Source organism: Neodiprion fabricii, chromosome 4, assembly GCF_021155785.1.
Source record: "Neodiprion fabricii isolate iyNeoFabr1 chromosome 4, iyNeoFabr1.1, whole genome shotgun sequence".
Taxonomy (NCBI): domain Eukaryota; kingdom Metazoa; phylum Arthropoda; class Insecta; order Hymenoptera; family Diprionidae; genus Neodiprion; species Neodiprion fabricii.
In genome coordinates this window covers 31,628,032-31,638,899 of record NC_060242.1, presented here as the reverse complement: position 1 = coordinate 31,638,899, position 10,868 = coordinate 31,628,032, and the positions used below count along the sequence as shown (strand labels likewise).

The 10,868-nt window shown below is 39.1% G+C and overlaps 2 protein-coding genes across 2 annotated transcripts; one reads left to right on the top strand and one right to left on the bottom strand.

The window, feature by feature from the left end:
* The first annotated feature begins 1,364 nt into the window (after positions 1-1,364).
* Positions 1,365-7,176, top strand: LOC124180255 (phospholipase A2 inhibitor). Its single transcript, XM_046565544.1, has 6 exons — positions 1,365-1,380; positions 2,001-2,048; positions 4,558-4,819; positions 4,968-5,284; positions 5,361-5,731; positions 5,809-7,176. The coding sequence occupies exons 3-6, from the start codon at positions 4,565-4,567 to the stop codon at positions 6,051-6,053; spliced, it is 1,188 nt and encodes a 395-aa protein (XP_046421500.1). The 5' UTR covers positions 1,365-1,380; positions 2,001-2,048; positions 4,558-4,564; the 3' UTR covers positions 6,054-7,176.
* Positions 6,594-9,391, bottom strand: LOC124180253 (ubiquinone biosynthesis O-methyltransferase, mitochondrial). The gene is made up of 4 exons (XM_046565541.1): positions 9,051-9,391; positions 8,362-8,854; positions 8,022-8,202; positions 6,594-7,430 (listed from the first exon to the last, which is right to left on the bottom strand). The coding sequence occupies exons 1-4, from the start codon at positions 9,107-9,109 to the stop codon at positions 7,309-7,311; spliced, it is 855 nt and encodes a 284-aa protein (XP_046421497.1). The 5' UTR covers positions 9,110-9,391; the 3' UTR covers positions 6,594-7,308.
* Between the last annotated feature and the right edge of the window lie 1,477 nt (positions 9,392-10,868).

The window sequence follows — 10,868 nt, the reverse complement described above, 5'->3', positions numbered from 1 at the left end:
GATTCCAAACTTTACAATTTCTACATTCACCTTTTCCAACTACATTAACACGTACCTATAAGAAAAAAGGGCATAGTATGTAGCAGTGACATATCGAGTATTCGATAAATTCGATTTCAATTTTCCTTTCCTGTAAATTTGGCTGAAGATCTATCGAATCAAATCACATTCGGGAACTATCCTCAACTTGGTTTCACTTAAAACCCTTAGTAAACGATGAGAATATAAAAAAATTGAAACGAAAATAGATCGTCTCGCGGACGGTGACGTACGGGAAAAGTGGGCCCACGGTTGACAAAGAATCAGGCCGGTATAACTACAACCATGATTATAATGTCGTGGCTCGCTACCGATCCCTCGACGTCCTCCGGCGTAAAGGCGCGTCGGCGACTCTCGCGGCTCGCCCTGGATTTTTACCTGGTGGTCTAGAGGCGGAGGGCGGAGGTGGAACGGCGGAAGGTGGGGCCGCAGCACGGCGACACAATGCATCGCGACGAGCCGCAGGGCGGTGGGTTCGCGCTTAACACTTTGCCTCGCGTCTTGAACGAAGTTTCAGCTACGGAGTGGTTTTACCTGTTACGTGCTCCACGCGTCGCCGAGAGAGCACCGAGATAAGCGGTGTCGCGTCTTCGTGTGTTAATGCGCGGAGCGCCGATCTGAGAGTCAGGTGAACAGATCAGAGTCCAAGAGGACCCGAGGAGACACGTGGGTGTCGGAAGAGAAGAATTACGTACGTACAAAGTGCGAAATGAGGATTATCCGAGCGAAATTATGGAGATAAACGCGCGTTATTCTTTTTTGTTTTTCTATTATAGTACGAATTTTACCGCTGTTAGCTGTTCAATAGTTATAACGGGATAATATATTTTTGAACTCTGTGAGCGCCTGTCACGCGGTACGGAATAAACGCCTAGGGTCAAACAACACGTACGATGTGTATCTGGGATAGTTAATCGGGCTTCGTTTGAAAGCGAGAGTTTCACGGTCCGGTGCTGATTCACGTCTCGTTCGACTCGCCAACTGCAACCGATCACCGTTTTCTTCAGTTCGCTGTGCACACGGAGTCTATATTGCCACGGGGTTCTTAATTCTTATCGGTGAGTTTTCTCTCATAATCAGATGGTTTGTCGCTATAATGTTTGTGTAAGAATTTCACAATTCCCCTTGCCAGGTACGCCTGTACCATCTACCTCGATCTGCATACCTGCGTAAAAGTTCATCCGCTCTTTAATTGCTTTCTCATCGTTTTTCAAACGCGGAGACGTACATAGCAATAACGTGAGACATAGATGCTTTACTTCTTATTGCTAGAAACTAATGATGGAGCTGATGTAAACTCGATTTAAAAAAATCGGCTTTAATTGGGTCGATTCCGAACAGATACGGAACTTTTCTCACATAAAGAATATTATAATACAGTAAACGATTCAATGGCAATTAACCGATAAACCACTAAATTGGATTTCATTTTTATCGAACACCGATGTACGGTGTAATGGAGGAATCTTTTTATATCCATCTTAATCAGGGATCAAATAATAGAGTCATAACAGTAAAGCGACGGTCCCTTAAGGCGTATATAGCCAGTACCGTTATCACTGCTTGCGGTTTCTCAAACAAGTTGTTTCGAATGTAGGTACACGGTACATATTTTCGTAATTGCGCCTGCCTTTGTCCACGAGTATCGTGTTCTTAGATATACATATAATATAATTTAAGTCCAGAGTGAACCTTTTTTTATAAACATTACCAATTAATCTCTGGCGATTGAAAATGGTATGCCGCTTATGTCGACATCTGCAAAATATTGAGCGTTGAATTGTACTTTGTTTTTAATACAAAATCAGTACCGCGGCGTTGATTCAATTGTCACTTGCCAACTGACAGACGAGGGTGAATTTTCATGGTTATGGATTAAGCTGTCCATGTTACAATAATATTGATATGTATATTTTCGGTTTATGTTATTGTTCAACTCCTCGAACCGATCCTCTTGCCAGCTCTCGTTCAACGGCGTGGGCGAAGAAGTTTCGAGGACGGGTTAAACCGTACGTATCCGTGTATTTCCGTTTACGACATACCTGTGCAGCGGTTCTCCATTTATACACCTTTCTCTAGCTACGTACTTTTTATGTTTAATTTATCCCTGTGAATTATTTTTTGTACGGATTTTTTATGTCTTAAAACTTGTTCTCCAGCCATGCACCGCTTGCATATTTTGCTAATTAATCTCTTCTAAACACGATGCTAATGTGTTTATTACGAGCAAATCAAATTCTCACCCGTCGGTGCGATAATAAATGTGTATAATTACATTCGCATGTGGTAGGCTTCGTTGCAGTAGAAAAATTATCAGAAGGAGTCGAAACCTCTTGTGGAAGAAGTTTATACAGCTACGTCAGGAGATGGATGATATAGGTTTAACATTGATTTTCTTATTATTTCTTCTGAATCTTGCGTCATCACCCGGTATATTTTTAAAGCTTCAAGGGTGATCAGACTAATTCTTCGACGATAAATTTTCTACGGATGCAAAGCAAGCTACGATATACATTGAAATCCCCCAATGATAGTGTCTTATGATATGTATATATCATAATTGTAAATTGATCTGTGAGTCCATGGTATGGAGTTACAGAACTTCGTCTTCGCTCATCTCGCGCAGTATACTAGGTTTCACAGTTTTTCCCTGTCGAAACACACGTGTCGAGCATAGTATGGATCACGGTGTGGAGTCATCTTTTAGGTCGTCATCTAGTCAGCGGGTTGGGTTCGGCGCCCCATCATAATATTACCCGCGATCCGAATTGATTGCCCGCAAACAAAAATTTCTTGTTTTCACTCCAAATTAAATCTAGCTAACAACAAGTACCATAAAACACTGGACCTCATGCAGCTGACTCAATGAAAACCTTTACAATCATCGTAATATTCGTGTGTTATACTTCGACAATTTGGAGACCTTATTCACTGTGGCTCACAGTTGAAATTTCTGAATACATTTTATTTGAAAAGCAAATTATTCTAAGATACAAGGGCGGGGATCTTATATTACTTCCAAGTGTCAACGGCACGATTTATTATGTTTTATAGAATTAATTTACCGACTCGGGTTCAGTTAACTGTGGTGAATTAATTTACCGATTCGGGTTCAGTCAACTGTGGTGATAAATTCGAGGTTTAATATTTCCTGTGGTTAAGATCATAATCTATTATTCGTGTCCCATGTTGCATCTAATAACATACAGTTCTGTCGAGCACAAAGTAAGCACTGGAGGAAGAAAAAACAACGGTTGATTAGATTCTTTCCGGGAATTAACATCACCCGTGCACGTGATATCATCGAAATTGAAACCTTAATATTATACGTAGAGATATAACATATCCTGATGATTCGTGTAAGATACTCATAACAAAACGAGTATAAGTTCACGCTCGTTGCCGGAGTGCTGCAGAAAAAGACGTCTCGTGACTCATTGAGCGAGATTTCAGAACTTTTTCTTACTCTTTATTATACCTACACACTCTTTACCTCTCCTCCGTTAAAGAGAGCGAAAAATTAGCTGAAACCGGTTTTGCCTTGATACTATAGATGCATACGTGTACCATTATTACGATCCTGAATGCATCGTCCATCTCCAGAAGTATTACACATGCAGCGATTTAAGTTTCGGTTAAAAGTATAAATGGAAGCCGGAATGAAGATTGATAAATTGTTTGTTGATAGAATGAATGAACCATGCTTTGCATATTTTCGAATACCTGTTACAGTCAAAAGTGTGCATTACCTAAGATCTTGCTAATTATGACGACACACGTGGTTTTTACGTCAGCTTTCGAGCAATTGCAGGATCAAGCATACATCTGCATTTGCAATAAGAATCTCGTGATATCTGTTCATTTTCAGAAATCGGATTGTTCTTGAGTCACTGCAAATATAAAGTTCCGTATTCGAAATTGCCGAGCATATGATATTCGTTTTATGGCGAGAGGTGTACATACTTCCGTTCGAGGAATCGCATGTATACCTGTGCAACGACAATCATAAAGTGCTGCCGTTTTCAAATGATCCGTATGTACGGTACACTCTAGCACACGCCGACGTGATGACTCCATTGGCAAGCTAACCATTGTGCATGGAATCGTGGGCTGAATGCGTTATTGATGCTGTCTTTTATATTATAGATATATAAATTTATGACCGAGACGCGTCACTGTTGCTTCATAAATTTCGCCCGTAGGTACTTACACTTGCCCATAAGCCTTGTACATATATGTATCTATACACTTGCAGCGAATTGTTGTAATTTAAAATCAACTCACGCATCTATCTATCTTTACTACAACTTGTATAAACCACAACCACGAATAGATAAAATATGCGAACGATTGTCAATTTACGATCTGACACTGTGCAAAGTTTCAATTGGCGAAAATGTTAAATGATAGGTATAATGTTGATCAGGGACCCGGTTTCGTTTATGGGTTCGATATGAGCATTACGGGCAATTAGAACTATAAATCTGCATTGTTTCTTTTGTTTTTCTTTTTTCACAGATCAAGCATGATGCTTATCGCCGTGTTGCTCTCGGTAGCTTCGTTGTGCGTAGCACAATCACCTCGCAACACATGCGACGATCCAAACTTCCACAGCTTGGAGACCGACGAATCTAAACGGCTTGCTTGTGGTCCAGCATTCGAAAACAGGTGCTTCTGCCACATGACATGCTACGAGGGTCGGAATCAGCACATCGTTAACTGCACCGACGCCGGTTTCAAAAATACTGACCCCCTGGAACATCTGCCAAACAATACCAAAGTAGGTGCAATTCGCAATTATAACTGCTGTATGGGGTTTTATTTTTCGACCTCTTGTGTATAGCCGATTGCCCGTACATACATGTATGTATTGGTGACGTTTCAAAATTCAAACCATAGCGATTGTTTTGCATTTTCTAACGACATAGGTGTTAATATTTACTGGAAACGATTTGGGCGAGCTACCTTGGAACGTTTTTGGTACCTTGGACGCTTTACCCGAGCTTCGAGTAATCGACATGTCACGTAATAAGATCAGGGAAATTCCGGGCAAGACTTATCACCACGTTAAGCATGTGGAGCAGCTTTTTTTGGACCACAACGAGCTCTCTTTAGACGATGGGAAAAATCATCCGCGGGTATTCTCGAACTTTGTATCACTCCTAGAGCTGCACCTGACTGATGCTTTTGAAGACGGTGCTCCAGTACAATTGGCGAAAACTCTTCATGAAATATTCGTCAACAGGTAACACAGCTATTTACAAGAAATTGATAATTCCACTTTATCGACGATGAAATGACTGAAAACGATGAAATTGCAGTAATTTGACGCTGCTGATGAAGCTACATCTCGAGCAGAACGAAATATCCGTTTTCCACGACCCCAACGTCTTCTGCGACCTGCCAAGCCTGATGCACCTTTACTTAAGTAGCAACTCTTTAAGCACCCTTCATTTCAATCTCACCTGCTTGCCAAAATTGCAATTCCTTGACCTGGAAAAGAACAACTTCACCCACGTTCTCGAAAGAGATCTTCACACCCTGGACCACTTGGCAAAAGAGAAACGGTCAATGACCGTTGATTTCAGTACAAACCCATTCGAATGTGGCTGCAAGCTGAATCCGTTTGTTCGATGGATGAACAAGACTAAAGTAATCGTTCGAAACAAGAATTACCTTCGGTGTAATAAAAGTGAGTTGTTATCCATTTCACACAGTTGTATTATTTGCTGATTATTAAACGTCTTGAATCTTCCTTTATTTCGGCAGGTTCAAGTCTCCAGAAGTTTTACGAAGAGAAGCACTGCTATTCAAATCTTGGAGCTTCAGGATATCGGGGAAGTACCGTCGCATTGTGGCTCCTCTCCGTGCTTCTCGTCGGATTGATTCTGGCTTTAATTTATGTGCAGAGGGTAGAGCTGAGGAAAAAACTTGAGCCGGTAATAGACTCCGTTAGTAAACGAGTCCGGTACACATCGATAGCTACCGGTGAAACGCGCGAAATGGGCGTCTGAACTGAAATAATAACGAGAAAAGAAGAATTGGAGGGCGCAAAAATCATCGGTTATAATAATTATAATACGCCATTTGTGTGCCGCCATCCTTGGCCGCTGTAACTGAGAACAATTGCGTTCAACGGTCATCTTCATCGTGCATCTGAGAGAAATTGATCTGCAGATACGATTCTACACGACATCGATTACCGTACAAGGGCAGTGCGATTATCAAAAACAAATTTTAAAATTTGATTGAGTAATACTGTGCAAAAAAGAAAAATTCCTAATAACTTTCATCTTCTTCTCTTTCTGAGTTCACCAGTTGTCTGATCAACAGTTAAAAAAATTGCTCTTGCCTGTAAATAATACACGTAAGAAAAGATGACTGAAAACGTATTAGGCATACATTTATACTGGCAATCGATTTGTTTCTGATCAATGTCTGTTTAAGAATTCCAACATAGTGATTTGCTTTAAAAAGTTATTGTGTCAACTTTTCTCGCAGATTTTTCGGAAGTAGTCACTGCCTGGTATAATTACGAGTTTTTGTTCTAGTCGGCAGTAGGTATGGATTAAGAAGAGAATTATGAAATGATAGTTTTAAGACACGTTGGTGATAATTTTAAGAAATGAGTAGACAATAACAATGATCAGGACGTTATATAAAATTGGCAGCCACAAAACAGGGGCATAGGTATGCAATTCATGTCACCGTACTTCGCGTTTCAACTTACAAGTCACGGAATATTTTATTTATATTTTTGCTATGATTTTATACAAATATTATTCATTGAACGAAAGTGTTCAGAAAGATATTCATCTTATATACCGATATATATTTAATATGTGGATGTTTATAAAATACATTTTATTGTAGATCAATAATGTTATGAAAAATAAGTATATACTTAAAAAACGTAATAATTAAAGTATAGTCTCAATGTTAATTAACTTTCTACAGTGATATCATACTCTTCTTGATCTAGATATTTCACACATTTTCTCCAGCTCATCTCCATTACCCATTTTTTATATATTTCTTCTCATCCCCTTCTACTTCTGTGAAAATCGCATAGTCTCTACACTAAGTTTTTCTTTTCTGATTTTTTACCCTCTTGAAAATGCGTACAACGATCTTATTGTCGGAATAGAAAAATCAGCCACAGTAAATTTATTAATTATCTTGGATCTTTCAATAATATGTTACAGACATGCCAGAAAGTCGATCAATACTTTTACATTAAAGATTACTAATGCAGAAAACGTAAGTGTTCTAGAGCTCTTCTCGCTTTACTGCATGTAGAGCATAGTTGATGACTGTCGAAGGCATCCAAGACCACTCATTTGTTAGTGGATTATAACACATGCCATGAATCAATTTGGTTTGACAGCCAGCTAGAAAGGATTGTTCCAGGAATCAGGTAAAATTGTATGATAATCAAGTTCCAAGGTGTTAAATACTTTAACCTTTCATTACTCGTGCTATGAACGTGACACCGCCCTTTAGACAAAAATGGCAGTATATACAACTATATGGGTAATTGTGACTTCATACTTTACCAATTCTCTCTTTGAAACGTTTATTATCGTTAGGCATACTTATAATTAGTAAGTATTTATTTAATATATGTGAAAAGTATATTTATATTCAACAAAATCGTGAAAAAGTGGCACAGTGTTCATTATGGGAGTTCAATCGTACATTCAATTTTGCCCACCACATTGCCAGATTTTAGTTGGAACCTCTCAGCTGACAATAAAGATGGTTGATATATGCAATGTGTTTACGTAGTCTTAGATTTAAAGGTAATTATATTCGATATATTTATTTTCAAAACAAATAATTGAGCTATTAGATAAAAATATTACATAACTATATTGTGACGTTGCAACGTCCCATTTCATTTAACATGGGTGGCACAGTGTTCGCCACACGTTAAAATCACCAGATAAGTAAGCACGAGTAATGAAAGGTTAAATACTTACCAGATTCCAGAATTCGTCTAACTTCGTTTGGTGAAACAAACTTGTTCCAATCATGAGTTCCTTGTGGAACTAATCTTAGTATATACTCAGCTGCAATGATTGCACCAAATAACGATGCCATACTTTTATTTATAGTTGTCAAAAACAAGGAGCCGCCAGGTCGCATTGCAGCAGTACAGCACTGTTGAAGTTGAAATTTTCAGTACTGTAAAATGAACTTGTTTTCCCAAACATAGGGGTTTCATTGTCTATTATATTCACTGCTTTAAATGAAATACTTTTCAAAGCATTTCAAGCATAAAAAGAAAAACAGAAAAGCATTTCATAAACATGTCGCTACCTTCAAAAACAGTTCTTTATCTGCAACGTGCTCTAGTACTTCAGAGCTGACAACAGCGTCATATTTTTCATAGTTTGATTGAGAGTGTTCCTCAATGCTGGTACTGATATACTGTAATCTTTCCAACAGGTTTATATCTAACGTGGCGTGTTCAGTAGCAGTTTTAATTAATTCAGAGGATGCATCAATCCCTGTTACGTCTGCACCGATTCTCGCCAATGGTTCAGAAAGGATTCCACCGCCACATCCCACGTCAAGTATCTTAACATTACTGAGAGGGAGGCTAGGAATCATACTTGTAATGCCAGTATTAGCTAGACCATCTCGTATAAACTGTATTCTTAAGGTATTTAGGGAATGCAGAGCTTTGAGTTCTCCTGCGGTATCCCACCATTTGTGACTGAGCTTCGAATGATGCTCTATGTCAGTCGAATCGACTGTTGAGTATCCTGATTTAGCTGCATCCTCGAATGCTTTAGTTGATTGCGCCGTACTGAAAATTAATTGTTGAGTAAAATATATAATTATTATTGTTATTTAGTATTATTTTATCGTCATGGAAAACCGTTTTTTGGTGCTAATTGTGCCTGAAAATGAAAGAGCGAAAGCATTAATAAAGTATCAAGAAGTTGTTATCGCTTCGCCATGAGACAGAGTCCAAGTTTTGCAGGGTTATGTTTTCTCATTACCTGGAGAAATGTTTTTTGACACTAGTCTTGAATGACCCAAATAATCTAACAGATCTCATTACGATTTCTGATAGTGATCACGATTATAAATATTGGTTTATTTCAAGCGTATATGATGTAAGTAACGACACACAGAAATTGTCAGTTCGAAATTTTCGACGTACTTCAGCCTAGTCTTCAACGGGCGACAGTTAATCTCGAAACCTACGTCGTTGACTGAAGATATATAAAAACAGCCCTGAGTTATTTTCCGTAACAGCTTGCCCGGTCTGGCAGGGTTTAGGAGTACTAGCAGTTTCACGTATTATCAACTAAGCAACTATCTATGCTGCTAAATGAAGGTGACAACCGAAAATCGTCGTGCGCTTGCGCTCCCTGAGATGTTCCAACGGTGGAGTTGAGAACTTATTGCAAAACGTCAGAGAGTTACCGATTTCGACGTGATGCTGGCTGCATTAACCTTCCGAGTAGCACAGTCTTCGCAATAAGAAATTAATAATGAGAATAAATTTCTTCAAACATTCGTAGAAAAACAGTGATTTAATTAAAGTATAGGTACCCGAGAAAAAAATGTATACGTAGATTGTAAATAATAATACATCAGATGTAATAATGATGCAGAGACCAAAAAGTATATATGCATATGAGGTCCACGTACGATATTGATATATGTGATACATTTAGGATTAATACGTGATGCATACTATAAATTTTATAATTTTCCAGGAGACAAACTAGATTATCTACAATAATACGTGTATAATGTGAAAAGAGAAGAATTATTCATTTCGAAATGGGATTCTATTCGACTCGCGCTCGACGTATTCCATAACATAAGTATTCATAATTATTCCAACAACTTTTCATTTGTCTCTTGATCTTGAATTTTCGTAGGCATGGAATCGAAAAGCTGATTTAACTAGTTGCAAGTGAAGTATCTGCGTTGGGTGGAGGAGCAGAATGGTTTTTCGAAACGTGTTCGTAAGGAAAGAAATTCAGAATAACTGTAATACATCACGGATGCGCTAATTTTGAACGAGATGAAATGGATGCTTCGTATATGAGACGGTATTTAACGCTGCGTAGTGGTTTAAAGACCTAGAAAGGTGATAGGGAAAGAAAGAACGACGCTTCTTAACACTTCGAGTGTATTTTAACACACATTTGAAAGATACGAGCGAAATTTTTCATCATCCAACTGTCGCAGAACGGCAGCGTTATTAGCCGACCCGTTCACTGAAGAATATATCTTCAGTCAACGGCTGACCATCGAAGGGCCTGGCCGCTTGAGTCTGGAATCGGCCAGAGAGATAAAGTGTGTATTTCTTGTATGAAATGTGAAAGCTAAAATCATTATACATCATATATCATCATACCTCATACATCATACATCATACATCGTACATCATACATCATCATACATAGTATCAAAGTTCGAAACCATAGTTTGGATGTCGGACGTTCAGAAAGTGACGTCACCAATTCAAAATCAGCTAGCCGAATTCCTCAGTCTGGAAACAACCGCGCAGTAGAGCGGACGGATGAGAGTCGCGCTCCGCAAATTTCGAGTACCGGGTTCTCAACCTCCGAGATCCCGCGCTTCGGGTCCGCTACGTATTTCGAGTACCGGGTTCTCAACCTCCCGGATCCCGCGCTTCGGGTCCGCTACGCGGTGAAACTCGACTTCCAGGATAAGCGCTCCGTGGTTCCTGGTTCATGTTTACAATAAATTATTTCAATTCGTTTTTCGCGCAACCCCAAATTCGGTAGCTGTCAGTCCGCTAATAAAATTTCTCGACTTCCAGGATAAGCGCTCCG

Bases quoted from the DNA above. Each gene is read 5' to 3' on its own strand.
- LOC124180255 (XM_046565544.1), top strand. From the start codon at position 4,565: ATGATGCTTATCGCCGTGTTGCTCTCGGTAGCTTCGTTGTGCGTAGCA. The intron at 4,820-4,967 runs GTAGGTGCAATT...CTAACGACATAG, and splicing joins ATCTGCCAAACAATACCAAA to GTGTTAATATTTACTGGAAA. The intron at 5,732-5,808 runs GTGAGTTGTTAT...TTATTTCGGCAG, and splicing joins TTACCTTCGGTGTAATAAAA to GTTCAAGTCTCCAGAAGTTT.
- LOC124180253 (XM_046565541.1), bottom strand. From the start codon at position 9,109: ATGAGATCTGTTAGATTATTTGGGTCATTCAAGACTAGTGTCAAAAAA. The intron at 8,203-8,361 runs GTAGCGACATGT...CAACTTCAACAG, and splicing joins ATAAAGAACTGTTTTTGAAG to TGCTGTACTGCTGCAATGCG. The intron at 7,431-8,021 runs GTAAGTATTTAA...AATCCTTTCTAG, and splicing joins TAGACGAATTCTGGAATCTG to CTGGCTGTCAAACCAAATTG.